Raw genomic sequence first — 14,298 nt, forward strand, 5'->3', positions numbered from 1 at the left:
GAAAGTGTGTGTGTGTGTGCTGCGTAAACAACAATTAACTTCATACTCTTGAACGCTCCGCGTATACTGAGGATGTAGAATATGAAAAGGAAAGTATTTGCTAATTGTTTCGGCGCAATTTAACATTGATTTACTTTTGGCTCAGTCGATAAAAGTCTAGACACACTACTCTCATTGACTTCACATATAATCTTTGTCTTTGTTGAGCTTATCTTTGCATGTATAAAATTAACTCGCCATAATGTACCGGTTTATGATATAGCAGTAAAAAAAATGAAAGTCTAGCATGAATATGGGTCATTTCCCTTGCTTAAACATTAGCTTATATATTTTTCAGGACGAAAGGCGGTGTTTGCTAATGACAATGCCATAATGGTCTTTTTCCCTTCAGAGGAGCATGGTTTATAGATGAAGATCAGTCAAAAAGGGTTCATGAAAGCAGGGTATTACACTTTAACACAGGTTTACGCTTGATTCTCTAGTTTTCAATTTAGAAACTTTTCAACTTCAATTCACTAATTCTTTTATGTAATCGCTCCATAAAAACAAATGTTCGGAATAAGTACAATTTTCAGTTGAATAATTAAGTATTATATATTATTATGTATTCGCAGTATACTACATAATAATACTTGATGGCCATTTGCCAATACACTGCTGGATGAAGACCTCTCCATGCTGTGTCAGTCACGGGTAAATTCAACTTCTCTCCACCATGATGGTGAGTGCAGGTTGGTGAACGGATGCACAGGACTGGTTCGGCTAGAATCTCCCCTCAATGTTAGTCGTGGTTCATAGCGCACTGCGTTAACCACTGTGCCACTACTCCCCCCTATCATAAATCTTTTGAGAAAATATGACATTTCTAGTGTTGTCAGATTTAGCACATGCATTAGCGAATGATTAATCTTAGTGGTTCATTAAATTGTCACAGTATAATTTATGCAGGATTTTTCAAGTATGGAATTTTTTTCACTCACTACATTTTGGCAGCTTTACTTTTACACGCCATATTTACATACCATCCAGCAACTGACGTGGGCTGTGGCTTATAATTTATCCTAATGAGGAAATTGCTGTTACTGGCACTTATTAAAAAATTCCATTATGTGCAAAAGCCAACAACACTCAGCCAGGGTTTTGCCAGAACTGTCGAAGAGTACAGCATCAAATGATCCAGTTGACTTGTCCTATTCCTCCGCTCTCCGACTGCAGCATTTCCCTGCTGCAGATGAACAGGCAGCTCCAGAAGCCACATAAGTGATCAGACCCACCCCTTGTCCAATCTCTGTGCCAGTGTCAACTTGAGGGCACCACGCAAGATGCGGCCTCTTTTGGAAACGTGAACTCTTTGACCTTTGAGCCAAAGGGAAGAGAGAAAAAAAATCGAGTTTTATGCTTAAAAAACAACAACTTTATTTTATGCACAGGGCAAGCATAAGTTCTATATTGCTGTACGCCATTCCACTTAATTTTTTTTAGTCTACAGTGTACGAGTCGGGGCTCCTTTAGGGGCATTAATTTAATTAGAGCAGTGCTCCTGACCGTTGTAGCTGAGCTCCTGTGGCTATTCGATAGCCGCTCAATCAGCGGTGATCAGGCTTGTTAGTGGGAGCACGAGCTCGTTGTTTGACATTGGGCCATCTCCTTTTGCTTCACTCACAACGCGGGCATCAGCTGCACTTGCAGCCGGCGGGCTCGCTTCATTATAACTCGGTTGTAACGGAACAGCAGAGGGGGCACTGGGGATTGCACGCACACGCTGGCGTGCGCGTGTGTTGTGCTGCGTTAGCCGGAGTGGACGCTGCGAGGGGAGGGTGCGGAAATCGAGGAAGTTCCCGCAAAGCTACCGATCGCAGCCTATCCTCGTCTGCCCGCGCTCAAGCAGGCGTGGCAGCAGAGAGCCAAATTGGGCTAGAGCGAGCGCGCGCGCGCGTGTGAGTGAGAGACGACACAAGCCAGACAGATAGAGCCGCACGCGTACACGTGCGCGCGTGTGACAGCAGCCGACCCACGCCGCTGTATTCCACGAACGACGAGCGAGCGTTTCTTTCCAGAGCTCCGGCCGAGGCGATTAGTTCCCACAAGCGGGAGACCGCCAAATGTGTCCCGCCGACTTCATGGGAAAGCGCTTGGAGCAGCAACCAATGTTCCCCCAGTACACCGCCTACTACTACCCGTCGTGCCTCTCCGCCAAGGTGCAGTAAAAACGCAAGGCTGGCTCGTGCGTTCAGCAGAGTGGCTATTCTTAGGAAGAAAGTGATGGAATGTTTGGAGATGGACCAGCTGCTCGGTCGTTGGTCGCGGGGCTGCTGTTGCAGCTCCTGCTGCAGTCGCTGCTGCAATATATTTTGTTGACAACTGTGCAGTTGGTTTCTTACGTTGCAGGAAAGTCGTCCGGTGCATTAGAGTGAGCATTGTTAACTGACGATCTAACCCTTACAGGTACGTGAACTGTGTTGGCACGCTTGGGAACATTCGCCCCAAGTACGTCGTGTGATAATTACGTGCGCATCTGTCCGCCGTTGCGCTCTCCGTTGCCGCCCAGCATTGAGTCGGTGGCATCGCTACGGACAGTGGAAGAATTCCACGGGCTTGAAACCACGTGTAACTTAATTTGTCGATCATTGCCCGATGTAAGAAAAGGGTCCTGCACTGGTGTCGATTGGGAAGGGGAGGCACATCAGTGTCAGTGTGATTTTCGGGGTGTCGGCTGCCTCCACGTGGAGATGGTCGGGGTGATGATGCTTATGCAGCTCCTCAGTACAGGAGTCATGGTTTCTAATTGTTACGTTGGTCTTAGATGTTTTGTTGGTCTGATGACCTTCTGGGATTTAGTTTTCCAAGCTGTGTATTATTTTTTTATCAATCCCAAGCTGATATTGTACATGCAAAACAAATGCCATCCATGCGCTATGATACATATTTATGTATAATGTATGATTGCGGTCAAACCAAGTTGAAATGTATACGCAAACATTTATATTTTTTGGGGAAGACACGTCATTGATATTATTGTACGCCATTTGTATAAGATCATTACTAAATGGTGATCATTCAATGTTAAAGAATAACAAGGTTCTATAGACTGTGTTATTCCTTCCCAAGAATATTGCCAAGTAAATGATTCCTTGTTTAAACATTGTCAAGTCTGTGTCTTCACATGCTGGATAAGCTCGGTCGCATTGTTACAGTTAACATTTCTATTTACTGTCAGCGCATATTTTATTACAATTGTTATAAGCGAGATAATTCATTCAAGACATCCGTTGAATATTAGACAGGCAAAAACATTATTCGCAGCGCGATATATACGCTCACAAACAATATTTTTAGCTGCCCGTCATTTCTGTGTGTGTATATATGCAGTGTATAAAACACGTATTGACACCTGCACACGCACATCCAAAGTATTAAAGAAATGACGACCACCGCACATTTTCGTTGCTTGTTCCTGGCGAGTTGGCGGGTGGCTGACCGCGCACAGGTAAATCCCGCGCGCTCGCTAACAGGCGGACAGACAAACAGAATGCAATGCGCTGATGCTCGAACATGTCAACGAAAACAGCGGGGAATTGTACTCTGCACTTTGTAACGCGAGCGAAAGAAACCTCTGTTCGGGCTGTTTGTCACGCTAATGCACAACAAGCGCCCAGTATCTGGTGCTGTTCCGCTTGGATGTGTCTGTCGCGCATTCCTCCGCTGAAAGGCGAGCCCAGAGTTATGTCCGCAATTCATAACACGGAGTTTGTAGCTTGATATATGACGGTTGCTAGCCAGTGGGGTGAGTTGGGGCTGTGGTGGAGGGTGGAGGGTGGGGGAAGAGACTTGAGTGTTTTTTTGACGCTAGTTCCTGTCGCCTCGACGGTTGAGAAGCACCGTCGTGGTTAGGTTCAGCTCCACTTGTGGCATCGGCGGGCATGAAGAAATTGGCTTTATGTTACATTTAAACGAGCAAAGAGATAATCAATTTTAGTGCATTAACGGTCCATTTAAAATGCATTTTTTGCACTTAATATATAATCGAGTGTATGCATTTTATTTGAATTGAGTCTTAGTGTGTTTGTGTGTAGCATGGGGAGTGGTGGTGCAGTGATCAGCTCGCCGTGCTATGAAACAAGTGACTTGAGATCCATTACTGACCATGACTATCATCGGTGGCATCATCATCATCATCATCTGTCCTGGGCTTCTTGTAGGTTGACCCAGCCTCGATGTGGTGTGTGAACATTAACACTGGGGGAGACACACATGGCCAGGAGTGATGTTGGCCACGCCACCCCATCATATTTCATGCCGGCTTTGATAGCTACTCGCTAACAGCACTTGCCCCAGCAATCTATACGGCCATATGGGGTAGTGGGCGGGCAGAGTCATTTCTGTGAATGTGTGCATGAGCCTGGTAACCCAGGTCTAATTCCTGGCTTTAATGTACATCATTCTTGGCCAATTGTATTTGAACTTGACCTGGACCTTCCTTAGATCAACTCAGTCTAAAATGAGTACCTTACGTGGTGTGGCGATAGCAACAACACACCCTCATTTGCCGTGCAAACCTTAATAGGGGCTTGCTAATAGCACTGGCCTCTCGGGTATGCAATAACAAATTAGATATTCAACTTGCATGTGCACTCAAATACCATCTTATGCTTTGATAGTCTTCAAATGTGATTCTTTCAACTAAAGAGGACCGTGCGTGTGCGTATAGTTGGCTTCAACAATAAACATGTATTGGTTTGAAAATTGCCCTTCCTCTCCAACTACAATAATTAATATATGTATACTTTTGAGCCATTTGTCAAATCATCGCCTGATGTAGCCCCCCCCCCCCCCACCCCCGACGATGTGTTGGTAATGGGGGTTGTTTGATCATTTCGGGTTGGTAAAGGGGGGGCCCGCAATTCAGACACCACCTCACACTGATGTTAGCCACGGCCAGGAATTGAATTCAGGTAACTGAGTACACCACCAACATTTATTTAAACGTAATATAATGTACAGAGGGGAGTTACGTAACAACAACAAAAATAACCTGTATCACAGCATACAGACTAACCCAAGTGGAATTAGCCCAAGGAGAGCACATCAACGCCATTACACAAGGTCATTAAGTTGCACGAATTAACTGATTAGGCAGAGTGAAACCTTCAGCTCTCCAAACATTCTTTCGCTTTAGTTAATGTTCCAAGTGTTCCGTTTAGGTAATTATTTTATTTTCTCACAGCCCGCTTTCTCCCGCTTTCAGGAACATCATGAGGTGACCATTTATCTAACATCGCTAATCTTGCCGTCACCGGCGCGGCACAAAATGAAATCTAAGTGCCCTCTTCCCACTTTCTGGGAACCGTGCGTACTGTCGCAGCCGTGGATACTTTGGGGTTGCGGTTCGGGGTCTCTGGCACACACACACACCGACTAATCTGCCGGCTAATCTGCGTGTTATGTTAGCAATGTGGTTTGAGGATCAAAGCGGATTAGGAGATAGACGGGTGTCACTGTGACAAGGTCTCGTTTACATACCAGAGATCAGCACCTCCTTAATTACTCCAGAAATAAATAAAAAAGCCCCTCCGTCTTTTCCGTGACATACTGTAGTTGTGTCATGCTATGTACGTGGTGTACACGTTGAACCGTACGTAGCCAAACGAAAACACAGAAAGCAGCTAAAAAGGAATCCGTTTTCAATCTAGACATTAGTTTTTAATCTGCTAGGAGGTGCGGGGTGAACATCACCACGTTACGGCCCTCTCCTCTGGAGCTGGCTGAGATGAGAGCACGTTAACATGGATGCTTTTCATCAACACCACGCTCGTAAGTGACAATACAAATAAGGAATAAACTGCGGGAACGCCAAGCATTATGCCATTCTGTCACCGTAATGGAGCATTAGGAGTTAAATTAAAATATCACTTTGTGTGTATTTAAATATTGCTGCTAGAAAACGTAATTACCCGCTTTCATGCTGACGATAATGCATTATATTGTCAGTGGTAGTGTACTGCCAGCAGAGGCAAATTTTTCTGCCTTTATAACTGTTTTATACAACATAGGCACATCGTGTATATAATATTAATTGGTTTAAAAAGGTTGGGCGCAGTGCCTTCGGCATACGTGGATTGCGGAAACTTATTGTTCATTTTGAGCTATATATATTTTTTTATTTTTTACCTCCCCAAGCATGCTATTCGACAGTTCTGGGAGATGAAACATTGTATTTCTTCATTTATGGCATCAAGTTAATGAGGTTGTCCTCTGATATTGTAACGTGAAAGAGAGCCGTGAGCTAAATTTTTTATTACAGATTGCAGTTATAACCTGACGTATTGTAGTCATGCCCTAGCTTGTTTCAGTAATAAAAAATTCGACAGCATGCAACTTGCTTTGGTTGGGTTATGGCCAACTTTAAATTATACGTGGATTTTTTTTACTGAAATGAAACTGCATTGTGCTTTAAAATAGAAATGAAACGGCATTGTGCTCTAACATATTTCTTATAGCAATGGAATACGTTATACGTTTAAAGTATTGTACAGCATGATGCAAACTTTTCAGTGCTCCATTTGCTGTCACATGATTGTGTACATACATTTATCACAGAAAAACAATTTCTACTAAACGCACCAATGTGTACCTCAAATTAAAAACCACACCGAGAGCTCAAAACAATGTGTCTGTCTAATTAAACACAGTTCCAAGATGTGGCACACCTGTGTGTTTGTGACTTACAGCAAAAGCACAATGGCATAATACTGCCCGCTGTAACCATTCTCCGGCCACCAAGATACTCCTGAAACCGTCCACAGGCTCATCCACTCGCCACCTCGACACGAGCATAGCAACATTGCTAATCAATTCCCCGCCATACGAAGCATATTTGGCCTCTGCAATCGCGGCGAATGCACTCCGAGCATTGATGGATGAGCCGCGGGAATTGGCGATATAATTTGATCTTACGATGTACAGTGCCGTTTCTACGGCAGTGACGTGGCAAGCCCCGTGGCGCAGATGTCATTTGAGCTCATCCCTGCTCACTGCCGAAACGTTGCTTCGAACGCAATGGCTCCGGCTCTTTTTTTTTGTTTGTTTGGCCTTCGAGTGCAGCGTGTGGTGCACGCAAACCCCCGCCATACGCCTGCGCCCGGTCAAACGTGGCTTGCGTTGAGCCTTGCAATAAGTTGGTGTCTGGCTGATATTACACGGCAGTGGCGCACCCTCACGCGCGCCCCGATATTGATGGCTCCCTTGGATGCTGAGCCAGCTCCGGGGCTGGCGGGGTTTAATTACACGAGAGCCGGGGAAACGCAGGCTTTTCCCCGTGCCGCTCAGTGCGCGTAATGAAGCTGGCCATTTGAGCCGCCTCTGTCGGAGATGTGAATAGGGGGGGTGTGTGTGGGGTGGGTGCGGCATGTGCGGCTGTATTAATGGCAAGGGGCCGGGCCGGAGATGTGAGGAATTTCTTTTTTTTTCGAAGCGCAGAGTTGATTTTTTTTCTTCTTCTTCTGTACACCGTGTTCTTGCATTGTTGTGTACACGTTCACATTTTTAAACAAAATGCTGACATTTAGAGACGCTTGATTTCTTATGGGTGTGTGTATATACACGTGCATTAAGTCGATATCGGCCACACACTCTTGACAAGCTCTGCACATCGAGCAGCGCAATAGTTGTAACCATTTATGTTGGGGTTTTTTTTGTTAAGTGCACAAACAGCTGGACCAAGCGGCCAGTATTGAGCTGTGGGAATAGAATACATATTCTGGCAGACACTCAGCGAGCAGTTAAACTCATTTGTTCATTTGTGCCAGGTTCTCTCTCTCCAGAACAGCCACAAGGTTACGTACCCAGTGCGGTATCCTCGTCTCCTCGAACACTGTCTGCCTATTGATCCATAAAACGTCCACAGCTGTTTCCCTGAAATGAGCGGGGCTCTGGGTACACCATATGCGATCTAAAACTTTATTTAAATGCTATCGTTGCCTTTGTTGTTAATGTCACTGAGCGCACTTTACTTGACTTTGCGGCTGGCTCTGATTATTTTTTTGTCCAAAACGCCATGGAAGAATACGGCGTTTCTTAACTTCAGCTTGAATGTAAAGTTGAAATTTGTGTTTATCACTCAATACAAATGTATCGCCCTTAGTCAATCAACTGCTGGATGAAGGCCTCCACATGTCATGTTGGTCATGGTGGTTCTTTGACCCGACTTCACCGTACTATTCAGTACATATTAGTGAATGGAGGTCCACAACCGGTTCAGATATCACTCACCACTGATATTCGTCTTGGCTCTGAGTCAAACTCAAGTCACTGGGTTTATAGAACAGTGCGATAAGCACTCCACCACCACTCCTCCATAACGGTGGTGAGATGTTAACTTCCTCCCTTGGTATACAGAAGGTCGTGGGTTCGATGCCGACCCTGATGCCTGTATATTTGGAGTGTGCATGTCTCCCTCCCCGTGGTCGTTAAAGTGTGAAAATGCCAAAGCATAGATACCTTTTCAATGTGCTAAAATATTCATTTAATTAAAATTGAATTACAATATTTCAGCATTACTTTTTTCACCTTTTCCCAAAGTGATTTAACCTCACCCACAGTTGCTATAAATTATTTCATAGCCAGTGCAAATTGTTGTGAAGATTGGAGAATAGTTTATGCAGGGAATTGTCCTTAAGGTTTTTTTTATTACCATCAGCTATGAACAATCCACTGCTGGATGAAGGCCACCCCGAGCCATCACTGTTTCTCATCATCCTGTGATGCAACAATCCACCCAGCGTCGTTTCTTAGAAAGGCGTCTTCTCTCGGCAGGTGAGGGAAGAGGACGTTGCAGCCGGGCTAATTTTATTGGCATATTTGGCTGGAATACCAGCACATGATGACCTCCGCTTGAACAGAGTGTCATACCTCTACGGAATCCGAGTGGAGGGTCTAATGTCCTCGCAGAGGATGGTAGGTTTATTGACAATCCTCCCGTAACACATTATCAGCGGGGCCAAACCAGAGGCTCAAATTGGTCAATGCTGATATCAAACACAAGCAAGTGTCTATTAGACCACTGAGCCGCATCGTAGTGATTTGCCAGCAAACCAAAAAAAAACACTAATTGGAAGCACACAGAAAAGGGTGTTACCTATGAACGTGCATGCAATTTGGCAGTGTGCAGTAGTGGAGCCGTAAAGGCAGAAACCGAGCACGTACCCTGGACAGGATTGGGTCACGCTGACAGGAATATTTTTTGCTGAAAATATGAACAGTATAGTCATGCTATTGGCCTCACAGGGGCCGTTGTGGGATGGGACCCAGCTGGTGGAAAAGGCTCTGATGAGCTAGGCAGTCTGGCTGATACTAAATTTGATATGCATAGTCGGAGCCAAAGGATGAAAAAAAATGATTACGTTATTTGAGAATTTATTTATGAAAAAGAAGGTCACAAGCAAACCTCACGACATTGTAGAGACGTTGCTAAGACGCGACTTTGTTAGATTGGTTCGGATCGAGATTCTGCCTGAAATGTGCAGGAAATCAAAATAATGTATACGCTAAGTAAATAATGCCTGACTCAAATCTTGCTTTAATGAGGTGAAGTTATAATGCGTCGTTGATTCGATGCAATTTTCACATTAAGTGGAGGTGAAATAATATAACTTTATTAATAAGAGTATTTATATTTTATTTACATGCACACATGATTTAGACACATAATGGGGGTTTACATATAGACGCGTGAAAACATATACTGGGGTCGCAGCAGTGATGCACTGCGCTAAGGACCTGATGACCTAAGCTCTATCCTTGGCCACGGATAACATCATTCGTGGGTGATATCTGAACCAGCCCCGAGCCTGCGACCCCCACTTATCTAACCTACGTCGATCACCATGAAGAAGATTGGTCAAAGAACCTCTATAACCGGGCAAAGCGTGGGGAGACCTTCGGCGGTGAATTGACAGTTGGCTGAAATTATTTTACAACAATTGTTATGTGTAGCGTCATGATACACATTATAATGTACAAGCAGAGGTTAAACCGTTAAGTTCCAATGAGGTAAATGGGGGAAAAAATGAGACTGGCAAAAAAGTTTAAAAATCAGTTAAACACGTGAACTGGAGGTGGTCATTTTGTGTAGATTCCATTGCAGTGTGCAGAGGGAAACCCGCGGCAATTTTCAAAAGATACACAAAAAAAGTTCATATGAAAATGTAATCCATAATACAGGTTTTTTTTGGGTTAGATCGCGTAAATATATAAATGCGTTGTTAAACCCGCCACCACCCGACACAGACAATTTAGTAAGGTTTGTCACGTAAACAGAACGTGGACAATTTGTTACTAGCACAGCACACCAGTGTGTTGGAGAGCAAAGCCACAACATTTACAACAAATCTGGCTATCGCCTGATGAAGCTAGTTGTAATTACTATGAAACGTCGTACTCAGATTGTAAATGTTGTGGCTTTGCTCTCCAACACAGCGGTGTGCTGTACTAGTAACGAATTGCCATGTTCTGTTTACGTGACAAACCTTATTAAATTGGCTGTCAGATGGTGGTGGGTTTAACGACACATTTATATATTTACGTGCCTCTAACCCAAAACAAACCTCTATTATGGATGATATTGGTCGCGAAAGCCTATGTGTTAAAATGAAAATGTAAATATGCTCTCAGAATTGTTTGCTAATTAACGGCAAAAAATTTGCATAAGCCTATGCTGCGCTTGGTCTGTGCTTGTAGGGTATTTGGATTTTGGAAACTCCTCCTGGAAATTTTACTGTCGGTAAAAAAGGCTGGTAATTAGCAACAAACAATTTACTACCATTCAACTTGGCCATAAATGTGGTAATCAAGGGATTCGGTGACAAAAAAGCAGGATGCATGTAAACGGCAATAACTACACACAGGTTTTATGAGTCGAAGCTGCTGGGTGAGTTTGTACAATTGTTCACAATACTCGTAGGAATATAATGTCCATTTAAAGCCCTTTCTCGACCCACTACTGGATGAACGCCATGTTCTTGTTTGACCATAGTTTCAACATGCTGGTCAGACTGGGATGTCAAAGTGGAGGGAATCCGAGGGGAGCGTACGCAGGAAGGACCGGTTCTCATGTTTAGCCGTAACTGGGAATCTCGCTCAAGGTCACTGAGCTCATACTATCCGCCGTGGCGCCGCACTGCCCCCACAGCCATTAGCGGTGCAGTGTTTATTTGTGAATGTCAAAAAATATCATGCTTAAGCCGAAACCAAAGCGCTTGTAACACAGGTAGACGAATAAGACAATTGATGTGAGGAAGCTGGAGGGCTGAGATAATGTGCGTGAGTGAGAGCAGAGAATTAATGACATGCTGACGAAAGTACAAATGTTCATCAGTAAGACCTTCAATCAGCACATTGCTAGGCTGTGGCATAAAAAGCCTAGGCCTTCCCACTGCTTTTGCATAAATGATGCTCTGGGGTGCATATTGCTAGGAGACTAGAACCATAACTCAGCCACAGAGTAGACCTTTTAACCTTGTTTTCTCCTTAGGGACTCCATTTAAAAATATTCTGCCACAGCCTGGGAAAATATTTAGGATGACTAACAGAGGATATAAGCCTAATTTGTGTAAAACAGAATGGTCTTTTTTCAACAGCCAAGGAAACATATACACCTAACAAACTACACAATTTGCTTAATTGACTGATGTACACCCAAAGAGAAGCCTAATGGTATAATCCGTTTAGTCTCATCGAGGAAAATACGACAAAAAAATCCTTGGCCAGATGAGAATGTGAAATTGTAAGAAAATTCTGTTTTTCCAATGCGTTAATTTCTCAGACGTGAAAAATAAATTATTTTTAAAAAGTACAAAAGCTGCCAGTTGTGAGTTTGATTTGAATAAACAGGGTGATAAACCGAAACATTGAGATCCTATTCATGAAAAGTAGGTCAGCACTCACACCAGTCAAGTGGGAGAGAAGACAGCGGTCCAACTTGACAATGCTGGGAATAAACGAGAAATGGGAAGACATGCATTTAGACAGGTAATCACAGTAAGTGAATTAATGATGACAATCACAATTCACCTCATGACTCATCCAACGTATAGCCATACATATATTCTCCCTATTTGTCAATAATAATAATAAAAACGAATGATAATAATGCATGACTTTTGTCAATCCACTAATGGATGAAGGTATTCCGATGCCTTTCGGTCATGTTTGACTATACTTTAGCAAGCCAATCAGTACGGATTGGTGAAGTGGTGGCGGGGAGAGGGGGGGGTTCCCAGGTTCGTCTTCAGATATCATTCGGTACCGATGTCAGCCTTGACCAGGAACGAAGCTCAGGTTCGCCGATTTCATGGTGCAGTGCCCAAGTCATTGTGGTGCAACTGGCGATATTTTTTTCTCGTTTCATGAAACTTTTTAAATCTAGGAATAAAAGGTTATTGCCACGCTCACAATGTTATGCCCGAGGTTAACAGTGTAATTGTTTTATTGGTTCATATTGTGCGAAAGACAGGACTTTTAAATGAAGACGTCTATCAAGTAATTTCACCGACCATATATATATCACACTTCTCAGGCCAAAGATGGGTGAAAGGAAGTCAATGTAAAGAATTATCGAAGAGATAAATGTGCACGCGATTGCAGGGAAGACGCTGAACATTACAATCCTCAAAAGAATGAAAAATGCTGCTAAAATATTCCAAAGGGAGAGTCAATGCGAGTTAACACTCGGATAGGGATAGATAGACCAGATATATGTCCTAAGACAAATTGTGGACAAATGTCTATAGAATTTCAGAAACCAGTAGTTCTAAATTTTATTGATTTAGATTTCGACCAGAGTCAGGCAGGGCCATATTTTATGACTCTTTCGTTCTTGGGGTAGTGGTGGACTGCATTGTGGCAATGATAGCAAACGCATCATTATTGAGCTTGTTTTGCTGTTGTATTGCTGCTCAATTAACAAATAGGGATGCTTTAGGTTGCATATTCCAGTCGTGAATGTCACGATAAGTTACACAAGACAATGGGAATGGGGTTTTTTTTTTATCACGAAAAACAAACACACTTTTTTTGAACGGGAACCAGATTGGAAATGTCTGTAAAAGCGGTGGAACTGCAAGTTAAAGCACGCATGCGCGTGAAGTCATTTCTGTTCATGGGGACATTATCCGCTTCATTTAATGGTTCACTAGCTTAAAAATACCTCATTAGTTATGTCAATAGTTTAGACGCCGAGCACAGTTAATACTGAGTATAGCTTTAAAACCTTCTTCTTCTTCTCAGAGAGAGAGACTCAATGCCAAAGTATTTGACCCGGCAGAGTGTAGCCGAGGCACAACATTCTTGTGCTTCCGTGACGCATGGAACAATCTGCTCTTTGGCGAGCGTCGTCTTGGTGCTTGGTTAAGTTTCCTCCGTCGCCTACATGCGTGCGACAGCGTGCATGTTGTGCGAACGCGCGCCTGTCACACAGGGACTATTCGGCTTGCCATATTGTCATCAGCGAGTAAGCGGGGTTTCGATTTAAAGCTTTCGTGACTGCAGGGATTCATCTTCTTGGTTCTTTCGGTAAAGTCACGTAGAATGGAAATAATAAAATAATAAAAATTAAACATAATAAAATAATTCTCACGACTTTGTCTTCTCGACAGACCTGCTCTCCACCTGAGGACGGCTGCTTGCGTGGTGGCCGAAACGTCGTGAGAATTATTTTATTATGTTTTATTTTTATTATTTTATTATTTCCATTCTACGTGACTTTACCGAAAGAACCGTAGAAGATAAGCGGGGTTTGTTTTCTTTCTTCTCTTCTCACCAGTGAGTTACCAGCTGCTCTGCGTGTGACATTGGGCACCGACGGCCCGCTTAAGCACGGTCTTATTGGTTTTTTTTATGCCACGTACAGAAACGGCCGACTCGAGTCAAATGGTAGGCAGGCCCGTGTATCCAGCAATAACGGTATTTTGTCGGCCGTGGCACACACCACTCTACTTAATTTGCAGGTAGCTGACGCCTCCATGTTTGCTTATGCCTCCAGAAATATGGGTTATGAGCATCTCAACGTTAATATTGAGCAGCAAAGCCGCGGGTGAAAATCAAACATGCGAAGGGTCCACAGTGTCAGTGGAAACATCTTGTTAGGATAGATTTATAGGGCTTTTCTTTTTTCCTCGTCTTGTCTTAAGACTCGACAGCGATCGTCAAATAATAGGCAACCGAACACAGTTGTTCAAGACCAAAGTGCTGTCCTCACGTGGCCTATATACAGGCCGACTATCACGAGTTGATGGCTGTGATTAT

The 14,298-nt window shown here is 43.6% G+C and overlaps 1 protein-coding gene across 7 annotated transcripts in view; it reads left to right on the plus strand.

The window, feature by feature from the left end:
• LOC133344840 (RNA-binding motif, single-stranded-interacting protein 1-like) overlaps positions 1 to 14,298 on the plus strand; it is a 282,596-nt gene that overhangs the window by 153,955 nt on the left and 114,343 nt on the right. The window contains exon 1 of one of the 7 annotated variants that reach the window (XM_061555076.1): positions 1,902 to 2,198. The exons of the other annotated variants lie outside the window; for them this stretch is intronic. Within the exon in view, the coding sequence (XP_061411060.1) occupies positions 2,103 to 2,198 (96 nt within the window). The 5' untranslated portion in view covers positions 1,902 to 2,102. Of the gene's footprint in view, positions 1 to 1,901; positions 2,199 to 14,298 lie in introns of those variants that run through there. 7 annotated transcript variants of the gene reach the window in all.

This window comes from Lethenteron reissneri, chromosome 20, assembly GCF_015708825.2.
Source record: "Lethenteron reissneri isolate LAM-NWPU_2019-01 chromosome 20, ASM1570882v1, whole genome shotgun sequence".
Classification (NCBI taxonomy): Eukaryota; Metazoa; Chordata; class Hyperoartia; order Petromyzontiformes; family Petromyzontidae; genus Lethenteron; species Lethenteron reissneri.